This window comes from Sciurus vulgaris (assembly GCF_902686455.1).
Source record: "Sciurus vulgaris genome assembly, chromosome: 8".
In the NCBI taxonomy this organism is placed as follows: Eukaryota; Metazoa; Chordata; class Mammalia; order Rodentia; family Sciuridae; genus Sciurus; species Sciurus vulgaris.
In genome coordinates, this window is record NC_136468.1 from 104,496,934 (window position 1) to 104,510,426 (window position 13,493).

General features: G+C 49.0%; 1 protein-coding gene across 3 annotated transcripts in view; it reads right to left on the reverse strand.

The window, feature by feature from the left end:
* Nucleotides 1-2,662: 2,662 nt before the first annotated feature.
* NUDCD3 (NudC domain containing 3) overlaps nt 2,663-13,493 on the reverse strand; it is a 100,284-nt gene continuing 89,453 nt past the window's right edge. The window contains exons 5-6 of one of the 3 annotated variants that reach the window (XM_079150766.1): nt 10,372-10,560; nt 2,663-5,164 (exon numbers count right to left, since the gene is read on the reverse strand). In XM_079150766.1, coding sequence (XP_079006892.1) covers nt 5,054-5,164; nt 10,372-10,560 — 300 coding nt within the window. In that variant the 3' untranslated portion in view covers nt 2,663-5,053. The other 2 variants (XM_079150767.1, XM_079150768.1) reach the window with 2 other exon arrangements.

Below are 13,493 nucleotides of genomic sequence, written 5' to 3' on the forward strand. Positions count from 1 at the left end.
TCCAAGCTCCCAGTCCCACATCCCTTTATCCTGTTTTCTGGCAGCTTCTCCCCATTCTGGCCTTATACAAAGTCCTAACTGGGAGGCATACCCTGTCTCTGCATGGAAGGGTTGGAGAGCACCACTCAGCAGGGAGTAGACTTGGTAGAGCCAGGAGGCTCCAAATGGCTCATTACCCTCTTCTTGGTGTGGGGTCACTGTGCCCATGTGTTTAAGGCTCCAGAGAATGGATGACGCCTGGAGTGTGTGTGTTGCAGGGGAGTGGCTCCCCCACTTACTTAGTCTACACAGAACCAGGGAAAGTTTGCCATGTGCAAGGCCCACACTGTGGGAAAGGGGTGACAGACAGCCCAAGACAGTCTTATGATGAGCTGTGCACTGGAACTGAAGTCTTTGGTGGCCCTTGGGACTTCAGCCCTGCCACTCATGTGTGTCATGGTGCCACAGAGCATGTGTAAAGCCAAAACTGCACCTGGGGGCAGCTGGTCCTGTTCTTTAAATATAGAAAGGAACAAGGTCAATTAATTTGACAGAAGGGGTTGTCAGCCTCAGAGGAACTATGGGCCTTCCCTACAGAAAGGATTGGGCAGGAGGGTTTGGCCCACCCATCAAGCCATCAGCTACACAGTCTTGCTTCTGTGACTAGCATGAGGTGTTGGACCACTAAGTCCCTGAAGCTTCCTCCAGCTCTGAGTAAGAACACCTAGGACTGGGAGAAGGACCAGGAGACCAGCTGGCCACCTCCTGGTCTTGGCATCTTTTCTGCTAGTGCCCCCTAAACATCCCTTCTCTAGGGAAAGCTGTCTTGGGCCCACTGCTAGAAACCATATACACCTGGGTGACCTTATGAACCACCTGATGGTACCCACAGGCCAACCACCACCTATGCTCTTCCCACCATGAGCACCTGCATATTCACTGGCACAACAGGGAAGATGGCAAATTCTGGCATGCCAGGGGTTTACCCAGCAACCCTAGAAGATTTTCCCAGAGTATTCCTGGCAACCCAGGGCCGGTTTAAATCATTGTTGAGTCTAGGTTTTGATTCAGTCATCCCAGCAAACAGAAACATTAGTTTCCTTCCATGAGGGAGGTTGCCCAGGCATCCCAACAGGTCAGCACCAGCTGGCTCTGTGATGGCCTCTTGTCTCCTCACTACCCTGCAAAGACACAGCAGGGAGCTGTGGGGCTGTAGCCAGCTGGTCAGTTTTTCCTGGCACAAGGAACTGGGTGTATGCAGTGGGGGACTTGGACATTCAGCTGGGGAGGGATGGGTGGCAGGCCTACTCCCTGCTGGGGACCCGACACACCAGGAAGCCATGACGTCAGGGTCCTCTCTTCCCTTCAAAGACAAGGCCAATGTCTTCAATTTTCAGTCTTATGATATAAAACCAAGAAAGCAAAGTAAATTAAACCATGTTAGTGTAAGCTGGCTGAGTGAAGACTGGAAAGGTAGAATTATTTTTTCTTACTCCTGAGACTGACTGCACCTTCCTACCCAAGACTGACAGGAGGCACACTGGGGCTTTTAAACCACATTCCTGTGGGGGTTGTTATGGCATTCAGCAGATTTTCCCAGGCAGTAGGCTAGCTCAAACACCTGCTCCCAGATCTTTAGACAGATAGTGGACATTAACCTCGATTGACCATGGGAAATCACACCCAGCTCTGCACATCAGTCCCCCAGTTATGCAGGGCTGCTAGGCCTCTGACCAAAGGGGAAAGAGTTTTATCAAGGGCTGGCCAAACTGTGCTGACAACTTCATACTCTTCATTCACAAGAGACAGCCATCTCATCCCTGGCTGAGCAGGCTGCCAGCTGGCTTGCTGGGGGAGCAGATTTGAGGTGGGGTGAGGGTCTGTTCCCCAAGCATGGTGTCCTGGCAAGTGAGTTCTCTATGTAGCAGCTGATGCCTCCTGGACATATTTCCACGCGAAACACTTCTTGACTTTTTCCCTCCTGCATTCTTAGAGGACAAATTACTGAAGATGTTACTTTTTGGAGGTTATTTCTGGCCCTAAGAATCTACTGGACAATTTCAGTTAGCCTCTGGTGCATTCTTTGTTTGAGAAATACTTCTTGCACCCCCAGTCCTGCCCACTGCGAGTGAGCAGGGTCAGAGGAGATGGGTCTCCCTGGAAAGGGGGAAGGGTACAGACGGGTAGCCTGAGATCTAATGGGGTTCTGAGTCAGATGTTGGGTTGTCTTGGTGGAAGACTGTGTTCTAAAGACTCAATGCAGCTAATCAGCAGATGTGCATCTGGAGGACCTATGGCAGTGCAGAGGTACCTGGAGACCCAAGGGCTGGGAGCCTGGTGAACAGAGTGAAGGCGCCCTATTCCCCATCCAGCAGGATCATTCAGAATTCTGCATTCACCCTGAGCCTTCAAGTAAACAGAATTCCAGACCTATTTGAAATGATGTCAGAGTTATAGTTACATTCTTTTATTTTCTGATCAAAAGCTTATAGGATTTCTGAAAGCTGTGTGAAGTTTTCCCAGGGCTTTTAGGGTAGACTGAAAAGAACCCATTTAGGCTAGATGGAAAAGATCCCCCATTTTGGTGTTGGCTGTGTACAGGGGCCCAAAGCCTCATGACCAGAAATTGTGGGTAATGACTACTCACAAACAGAACTGTATTAGAGCAAATGCCACACTCAAAACTGCTTAAATACAGATTTATTGCAAACCAACACTGAGGAGCCGGAGCAGCTTTGCAGGCTGGACACCCCACTCTCCTGGGCCCCTGGACAAAGGGGACGAGTCACCCCGCTTTCCTCAGACCTCATCTGGTGGGACTTAGTGGCCAAACTGCTGCTGTCGTGTCTAAAAAGAGAAAACAGGCAGTGTGCCAGCTCCAGAACCTGGGTGGTCCAGCAGGTGCTCCAGGGTGGGGAATCATTTCCCAGCCTGGCTAGGAGTGAGCCAGGCCAGGAACGAAGCATGTGGGCACAGAGCCCACAACCATATCATGCACGTAGGGGCCAGATGCAGGGTGGTTGCTCCTGCCACACAGCCAACACCCAATACTGCCTGCCTCGGCTATTCTTCCGAAACACTGGTTTTCTATTTGTTAAAGCAGGGCAAGGAGTGGGGAAAAATGCAACACAGAAAGTAAAACCAGACAAAAGGAAGACAAGTCATCAGAGAAGTGAACAACTCAGTCTCCCAAACAATGAGGAGCAGGGCTCACACACTTCAACCCTCCTGGAGGACAATCCACAGGGCACGGGGCAGGGAGGAGGCAGCCAACAGGGGATCACAGAGAAGATGGGAGACATGCACACACATCCCGAGACCTCTTTTTTGTTAGGTGTGACAGTTGTATGAAATAATGCTTTGCAAATTCAAGGACCTTTATGGAACTTCAGTAAAAAATAACAAAGGTTTCTTCAGAACCTCTTGTAGGAAATTCACTTGTGCTTCCTGGGGTCAAGATCTTCTTAGAGGGGCCTCCCCAGCTTGGTGACAAATGTCAGATAGCAGGGCTTTCACATTTCAAAGCAGGTATTTGGGGTCCTCTGCTCTCCCTTGAAGAGTGACATTTCTGGACCTACAGAATATCTCCCAGAATGTACTTTTTTCCAAGGGCTGTCAGCCACCACTATATAATCTAGCCCAAAATGACTGCAATGAACCAGTTTTCATCTACGCAGTTCAAAGTGGAAGCCTCTGGAAGGATGTCCCACCAACTTGCTTTCCTAGACAGTCCCTCCTGAGCATTTGCAGAGATTGCAGGTCAGTGCTCTTTCCCAAGAGCAAGCTGCCCAGCATCTTTGGGCTTTGGCTCCAGCTAGCCATGGGTAAACCAGGGTACAGAGACTTGTGGTGACTTATCACACACTGTGGCTGCCAGCTAGGTGAATGGACAGTGCTGGGCACTGGTGGTACCACATTCCTGGTAACAAGCAGAGTCCCTTTAAGTACTTGGAGCACCTGGAGCTCAGCCCCTCAGTCAGGTCTTCGCAACTTGGCTGGAGCCAGCAGTTGTGGCTCGAGGCATGGGCCTGGTGTTATTGAGATGGTACCCATTCCTTGGTCAACAAGGGGGACAGTCCAGTGCCTGGTATGAAGGTCTTCAATTTCTTGGGCTCAGTCACAGTGGGACAGCATGCCCTCATGCCTGTACAGAAATTCCTCTTCCTGAGGCCCCCAAGGTCAAAGTTGCTCAGGGCCTGTGGCTAACATGATCTGCCAATGGGTTGCTAGACCTGTGTGGTCTCCTGAGGGTTCTCTGCTTTTGCTCATGATTTGACATAGTGCACCCAAAGAGGTCTCATAGGGAGCCAAGCAGAGTGTGCCATGCAGTGGTAGCCAGACTCAGTTCACTTCAACAAGAACCAAAGCAAGGCAAATGCAATGAGAGGGTGGGCAGAATTTCCACCACACCTGCGCCTGAGGCCAGAACCCCAGACTTTCTCCCAACATCAAGAACGTGCAAATAGGACTGCAGTTTCTGTTGCTCTGCCTATGAGGCCGAGGCAAACAGAATACATTTACAAAGGGATGAGCAAGACTGCCGTGAACATACCTAATGAGATCAAAGGGCACAGGTTTCCCAGAGCAGCCCCAGCAGCAGCTCCACAGCCATTCCCCACTTGCCTTCATGCAAGTGCTGAGCCCCACACACTTCAACTTTGGCTTTGTCTGAGAGCCCAACAACTCCCCACTCCCAACCAGAAGAAAAGCAAGCAGAATAGCATCAAAACAACAGCAAGCAGAGAGGAAAGAAGGAAAAAAATGCTGCCTGCAGTGGCTGGTTGCTGTGGAGACGAAGCATGTGCTCTCAGTTTACTGGGATGTGTCCCTCCTGTATTTCAAACACCTTCAGTGTTGGCCACAGCGGCCACCAGGCAGCAGCTGGCCCCACACCTTCTCTGAACAGTCTGGAGGTGCAAGGTCAGGGTTGATGGCCTGGTTCACCCTTGAAAGAAAGGATGGCTAGGGGTGAATGAGATGAGCAAGTCCCTGGCACACAGGGAGCTGAGTGAGAGGGACAGCTGAGAACAAAGCCTCTGCCTCCCTGCTGGCGAGTTTCCTTTCCTTCTGGTCATTAAAACTGCACAGCCCCGGGGGAGATGTTGAACATGGCTGGGTCGAATCGCTGGCCTCGGAAGGGAGAGCCTTCAGCATCCCAACCCTTCTTCAGCATCTCATGGACTTTCTACAAACAGAAAATAGAGAGATTAAAGGGGATCACAAGGCACTGCATGTTTCCTCCCAGAGCAGTGGACTTCAGGAACAGACCTGCTTCCTCAGGGATCAGGAACTTGTCCCATAAGACCAACTGGCTGGAGGACCATAAACCCTCCAGCAGCTCAAGATCAGGGGAGACACTGGGTGACTGCCAATTCCTCTGTAAGAACTGTGCATCCCACGGACTGAATTTCCAACCCTTTCTCTTCTATTTCCAGTAAAGCAATGGCTGCTTTCTATGGTTCATGTCTTCTGTCCCTTTCTATCAGGATCTCTGTCCAAATTCCAAACAGCCTACAGAGTCTAGAACCCCCAAGCAGGCATTTCCCTGTACCTCCCTCCCAAAGGAGGAAGTTTTTGTCATTGACAACTACATCATCAGACAATCCAAGGTTGACCCAAGATGTGGTGCAGGAGGAAAGACCTCAGAATGTCCAGCAGTGAATCCACCAATCAAGAATGTCCCACTATTTCCTTGGAGAGCCAGTCAGGGCTGATAGATTTAGTTCCCCCTAGCACATAACCACTCCAGAACATCTAGTCTCCAAGGGCCAGCAAGCAGACCATAGCAGTATGGCTGTAGTTGGGGGACATCAGGAAGGCTGTGACCCTGAGGAAGTCATCTGCACCTAAGGAGGTGGGCCAGTCCTTCTCTAAGCATCTGTCCTCTTCACCTGGTCACCTCAAGTATACCCATAGATGGGGATGATCTCTTCTTTCAACCACAAGAAATGAAAGAGGCTAATGTGCGTAGGGCCAGAGGTTACCAATAAAGTCCATGGTCCCTGTTGCAGGAAGCCTGAAGAATAGGCCTGGAAGACAGACACTTCTTATCACAAGTCTAACAAAAATTCCTAGTGTCTGGTGAAGCTGCTAGATTCTCTGTACCTCAGTTTCTTCTTATAAAATAAAACCTTCCTGACAAGGGGGCTTTCTTTTTCCTATTTTTAAACCCAAGTGAAGTAGCAATAAGCAAACTGGATTCTTAGGGACCGATCACTATCCTCAACTTGTTATAGATAACTCAGATCAGAGCCAGTGGAATGACCACTTTGAGAAGGTACTGCAGTGGGATGAGAGCAAGCAGCACATGGCTGGGGTGGCAAGGAGAACTGCAGGAAGTCCCTCTGCATGGCCTGAAGGCCTGGTCAACTCAGGAGGCATGAGGCTGAATGGTCTCAACCAAACACAAGAAGGGACCTGACAAGCTCAGCAGGAGACCACAGGAGGCCTTTGTGCCCTAATAGTGCTGTAGTCAGCTGGAGGGTGAGGGGAAGCTACAGGGCTGACAGTTGCAGAACTCTACAGCTGCTCTCTTACCCCAGGAATTTGGAAGCTAGGTAGAGGCCCAATGTAGGAAGCCAAATGTAAAGAGCACAATTTTAGGCTTGATCTTAAAGTTGAGGGAACCAAGGGAGTCAGGATCAGTGCTCAGACCTTCCTTGGGGCAAAGGTGGAGAGTAGACATTTTTGTAAGTCACCAAATTCACTCACAGGTCCAGCCACCATATTAATGCTGGCATGTGCCTGTGCAATGTCACAGTTACTGACTTTTAGGGTGAGTCCCACCCAGCTGGAGAGATCCTAGATAGACACCCCTGAGTGCCGACTGAAAAATAGCACCTGTGTATTCTACCTTCCCTTTCCAGATGAGAAACCTGCTCAAAAAAATTAAACTGGGGGAAAAGATGAAGGAGAGTAAACTTGTTGACCTTGGGGTGACTTTACAGTGACATTTAAGAAACTTAAAGCAACAAAAGAAACAAGTGTTAATCATTTTGAAATTAAAATGCTTCAAAATACACAGCATCTGTGGCATTAGAAGCACAATTTGAAATCCTGGCAAATTTAGAAAACTCTGAGTTCACACCATAAATGGGCATCAATGCCAGAGCACGTTGGTAACTGTGACTACGCTGATGTGCGCAGCAGATGGAGGATGACAGGAGGACCTGGCCCCACTTCCATTCTACTAGTGAAGCATGGTGATCCTAACACAGCAACCTTGACCACCCACCTGATTCTTGGGAGGGTCCTTCTGCCTGTGAGGTACCCTGATAACAAAGAGTAAAGTGTGGCTAAACTACATGAGGTCACATAAAGGCATGGATCTTTCTAGATTTGTTTCTTCATTTGATAAAAAAGGAGCTTAGGATATGTTATATGGAACCCATGGATTGTCAGGCCCCGGTGAACTGAGGACCTTTCCCCAAGCTGTGCCAAGACCAGAGAGGAGCAGAGACTTTGGCATCAGTGTCAGGCAGGCACTAGGACACACACTTTCTTTTGAATTACAACAGTCCTAAGAAGGGGGTTCATTAAGACCCATAGCCCAGGAGCTGGAAGCTCCCTAGTCATCTAAGAGTAGGTCAGCCCTGGTGAGGAGTCACCCTGGGTCCTATCCATGGGCTGCCAATCATGGGCTGCTGAAGGTCTCCCCAGGGTAGACCTCTGGGCAAGGACATATCCCTCAAATAGCATGCTGCCTGGACCATGTTGCAAGTTTATGGCAGAATTGGTTTAGACTCAAAACAGAGGTCTATGCACTAGACTAACTGGGTTACTACCCAGCCCCTGGGCTCCCTAGTGCCAATTACAATCAGCTGTCCACCAGACACAGCAAGCCCTCTATAGCCCATTGCAGTGCTCTTCCCCCTACAGTGCCCTGAAGTCCAGGGAGAGACTGCATGTATGGAAGAATACAAATAATGGTGCACATGTATGATGTATGATGCTGCCATTTCTTGCCCTTTGAGGCTAGTCTGTTTTGGTGTGAGCCTGAGATGAAAACTTCCCTGGAAGCTGTCTCAGTTTTCTGGGGATAAGCACACAATTCTGTTCCCAGTCTTGGGCAGTGGGCTGAGTAGCAGCCACCAGAACAAGTAGCCCTCAGACCCCCAGAACCCCAAGAATGAAAATGACAGAGCACCCTCTTTCGGCAGAGGACCATCAATGAGACTGCAAAGCAAGGCTGAACTAGTCTTTGGAGAGATCAGATTTAAGTGGTTGGACTTATGCTTTCTAGGCAGACCTTTATTTGTCCTTGCTGAGGCTGCAGAGACCAGCACCATGTCCAGCTCATGTCAGCTCTCAAGAATGGTGACACTGGGCAAACCCAGAGGACATCAGCACTGAGTATAAAGCAGGGGGACAGAGAATAAGCCAAAGGTTGAGAAGAGGGAAGGATACAGGGAGGGAAAAAAGGAAACAGAAAGCAAGAAGCCCCAATACTCCATGCAGATCCTGAGCTACGGCAACTCCCAGACAAATGGCATTACTGTTATTTTGTTCTGATTTGACTTGTATGTTCTGCAAGAGATGCAATCAAAAGGAACTTGAGGGTCAGAGATGAAAAGTTGTAGAACATTCTAGCTTATCTCATATCTTACAGCTGCAGTCTACCAAGACCTCACTTAAGCTTGGCACAAGTACAGTTGAAGTCACAATAAATTTTAATTTTTAGTGTTTCTCTGTAACAAAATCTTGATGGTGGCATCTGGGGAAGATGTGAGGATCTTGTGTCCTTGGTACCTCTGTCCTGTGGAACAAGTACATGCTTCTGAAGGATGCTTGGTAGGACTTCCTTTTCACTTTCTCAGCACAATGGGCATCTGCATGTATGCTCTCCAGTCAAAACAGTTTCTCTTTCCCTGGAAGTCAACCTCAACCCTCTGTGAACACAGGGCTGACCCCAGACATGAGATGGATTGGTCCCTTAGGTACTACCCACAGGGCAAAGGCTCACAAGTGGGTCTTATATCTGTGGCCACAGGCACAGGCAGTGACTGGATTGAATTGCAACCATGCAGGTCTGGTCATCCACATGAGCTGAGGTGATGCTGGGTGCTGTCCGTGACTTCTGTACCACATGGACCCTGTGGAGATGTTGTTCAACCAAATTGTGCCCTAGGTGAAAAAGGGGGCCAAACCAAGAGGAACATTCTCTTCCATAGAGGAATGAGCTGGGTTGGGGGAGGCAGGGCAAGGAGGACAGGAAGGTCTGGAATTAGACCTGGGGTCAAACCCTACCCAGGCTGCTTGAGCTTCCATGAGTCCCTAGCCACATTCTTGAAAACTCAATCTTGCTTTTGTGAAATAAAGACCATCTTTCCAGGGGTGGTGTGCAGGGCCCACAGCTAGTCAACTCACCCTACCCACATGTAGTATATGCTCACTACATGCCCTGGTGTGGCAGGGCCTAGGGAGGGGAGGAAACCAGCACAGCTTCCAGGTTCCTCAACCTCATAGAGGCAGGCACACACCTGTGAAGACAGGCAACAGTGGCTGACACAGCATCAGAGCATACAGAAGCCCCCAATGTGCACTGCCACCCCAGAAAGAAAGGATGGGCCAATCCACACAAACCACAAAGTGAGGCTCCTTTCAGAGACAAAGGGGAAAATGTGAATCTGTGTGGCTTTCTGGAGGATGACCCCTTCCCACTGATCCAAGGCTGCACTTGGTCCATATGCATGCTGCTGTCCAAACCTGTAGCACTGTATGGATAAGTCTTGGAAGGTGAAAATAATCTGAGGAAAGCAGCCTTTTCTTCCCTAAGGCGCTACCTGCAGGATTATTAAAATAAGGAAGAGTGAACATATTTTTCTAATCAATCATTTTCTTTGCCAGGTCAGACACAAACCAGCCTCTAGCTCCCCCAGTGGCTGCTGACCTCACACCTTTCCAATCACAGACCCCAACATTCACTCACAAACACCACCAGCTAGCCATCAGCTTTATATCAGGCCCTCCACAGTCAGAAACTAGGCTGGTTCTCCCCTCCTCCACTAAGGGGCCCACGAAGCTCTAGGCAAGTTGTGGATGAGGCAGAGAGGTAAGAGCTGTCAACACCAGACATTTCTAGGCTCCAGTGTGGGCAGGGCACATTGCATAACACTCTTCCCAGTCCTGCCTTCTGGGCTCTTGGTTTGGGTATAAGGATGTGGCTGAAATACCAGTATGTACCTGTCCTCAGGCAGGGAACAGGTGATAAAAGCAGGTAAGACAGGGCCCCTGCTGTGCCTCCTGAGCCAAGACTGGCAGAGTAGCTTGTGGTACAGCAGGCTGGGGCACAGCTGGCCCATCCACACACCTTTCTCCTCACCACCAGCACTGCCCACCTCTCTGCTCCTAGCAGTCTTGACACCAGGGCAAGGAAGACCATAGTGCACATACCAGCTCATGACTCTGAGGCTTGCCCTGTAGCTTCTGGTGGTAGTCAAAGGTGAGCCTGTCTAGGACTGCTTGCTCCTCCTCATCCACAGTAGCCATGGAGCGCTCCTTGTTGATCTTGTCGATGTCAATGGGCTCCTCTCCTTCCAGGATGGCGCTCCACCAGTACTCACCCACCTTGCTCAGGTTCACCTGGGACAAGCAGGATAAAGAACTGTATCAAGGATGGGAACTGACAACTGTGGGCCAGGTCTCCAGAGCTAGGAACAGAGCACAGAGCCTGCTGAGAGACAGACATCTCAGGGTGAAACCAGAATCAACTCTTCAAAGGGAGGTGCCATATAGGAAAGTGTGCCAGGGCACTCACAGGCACTTCTGAGCATCTCTGCCTCTCTGGGGGCAGTCAGAGAGACCTTTTTCCTGCAGGAACCTCAGTCCTTCTCCACCAGGTCCCAAATCCTTAGTCAGAATGATGCCCACCATATGTGCCCATCCTGCACACACTCACAAGAGGATATTCTCTTAAGAGATACTCCTGGCCCATCTGGACCTGGTCCTGGTCCTGGTCCACCCCAGGCTGCCACAACCCTGCCATGAAAAGCCTATCTGTGCTGGAGGAAGTGGCACATGGGACTCAGGAGACTGAAACAGAAAGATTGCCAAGTTTAAGGCTAGCCTCGGCAACTTAGCAAGACACTGTCACAAAACAAAACAAAAAAAGGGCTGGGGATATAGCTCAGTGGTAAAGTGCCTCTGGGTTCAATCCCTAGTAAACTCCCTGCCTCTCCCCCACAAAAAGAGTCTATCTGAACATGTATCCCATTTGTTTACAATAAAAAAAAAAAAAAAAAAAGAGTCTATCTGTACACACATGCCTCTCCAAGTCCTTACTGCCTGTTTGGACCTTGTCCCTGCCCAGCTCTTCTCAACCACCTCCTACCTCAATGATCTTTCTTGCTTCCAGGAGCTATAAAGTTGGCTGCCATCTCCTGACATTCTTCCTAGCTCCCTCGCTGCAGTTCGACACCAGTCTCCTGCCATGTTCAGGTGACTGGGACTTGTAAGATGAAGAACTCGGCCTAATGTATGACAAAATCTCCCAGGGACCCCTCACTCTTCAACTTGGGGCCCAAGTGCCCATCTTCATTCCCTCCCTAGAGCTGGGCTTGTTTCCTGTGGGAGTTCTCCAACCCCATAGTCAGGAGATGGCTCTAGGACGAGGAGCCCCATTAGGAGTTCCCCAAACTTGGTCCAGCCCTATTTGGGTACCTCTGCAGGACAGTCCAGACTCACCCCAATTAAGGGAAGCAGAACCCACCCAGCCTCATAGTGCAGCCCTTAATGTTGAGGACTGCAAAACTCAACAAAGAAACACAAAGCCAAGTGAAACTGAAGCAAGGGAGCAAGGAAGTAGCAGCATTTCATACAGTTTGTGCCCAAGGGCACCATGCTCAGTCTGCCACAGAGACACATGACAGGGCCCAGATCACAGAGAGACACAGAGAAGAGCCCAGGACATGCTATCCCCTGAGGTCACTGGTCATAGGGAGGGCATGCTGGCTATATCCCTATGGTCAGTAGCTGAGTTCATCAAAAAATCCTTCCCAGAGAAACCATGAAGGAACAAGTGGATTTTTGCCCACCATGTCCTGGGACCCCAGTGGGATGAAACTACTTAGTCCTCACAGAAGGGAGAAAAGGTGGCAAAGGTTGCCAAGTGAGGGCAGCTCTTCCCACAGACATGCATCCAACAGACCCACTGACCAGGGGTGAAAGCCGCCAAGCCACACTTGAGGCAATCATGACAGATGGCCAGGAGTGTTGCCACAGAAGGTGCCACCTGTTTGGTGAGAGATGCAACACAAAAACTTGCAAACATGATATGATGCCGACATCTCAAAAAACCTCCACTCTGGCTCCCAGAGCAGAAGGGGGGGAAAAAAAAAGGGAGGGGGAGCAGAGATTGGGCTGAGGCTGCGGCTTAGTGGTAGAGTGCTTGCCTAGCATATGTGAGCACTGGGTTCAATCCTCAGCACCACATATAAATAAAATGTGTAAAATAAAGGTCTATCAACATCTAAAAAGTATTAGGAAAAAAAAAAGGGGGGGGGAGATTGCACATACCCCCAGATGACAACTTCACCGATAAATGATTTCTATTCTGCAATGCCCAACTAAATTCAGGATGAATCCTCCAATTCATCAGATATTCCACTGAGCTGGCCTATGCTAACTTTACAGTTTGTACCAGTGGGCCTGACTCGGCACCCCAGGGGCCCCTGTCTTTACTGAACTGAAAGCATATAAAAAAATCTCTCAAGTAGGAAATACATAGTTTCCCCTATTTCACAGATTTTGAGGTGCTTATAGAACTGTAAATTCTAAAAAGGTTTTTAAAGTGTTTACTCTTATCTTCTTTAGTTATTATCATTTCTGAGAACTACATAACATACTACTAGAATTCAGAAGCCCTGTAACATACACAGTATTATCCCTATTTAAGTAAGGATGAACCCTCCAAGTCTGGGCTATGCCAACAGCCCAGCAATAGCACCCTGAGGTCAGTTGGTTGACTCAGCAAGTCTGGGGGCCCTGTTGCTGCTCTTGGGCCTTTGTACACTGCAAGACCATGAACATGCCTGACTTCAGTAAGCACAGTAGGAGATGAATGAAGGACAATGCACTGGTCTGCCCAATAAGAGGGAGAGGGCTCACTCCCATATCCTTGGGTCCACGCATGCCTTTAGCAAACCCAACAAAAATCAAGATAAGCCCTGTACTTTTTTTCATCAGAAATGTTTGATCTGTATTTAGATTTCATAAAATTTACAATTAAGAGCAGAATCAAGTTGTTTCAAACAATACTTAAAGAGTTTTCCAATGATTAAATATGTAGATTTTAAAATAAAGTAAACATCCACCCTGTCTTTACTGAGCTGAAAGCATTGAAAAAATCTCTCAAGTAGGAAATATATTGTTTCAGATATTTTTGAGGTGTTTTAGAACTGTAAATTCTAAAAACACCCAGTTCCTCCAACATGTCTGCCACCATGAGTGGCCATGTGTACTTAAAGATTGCTACCTTGCTCTCTGATGCCACTCATGTGCACCAGATGTATCCTCGT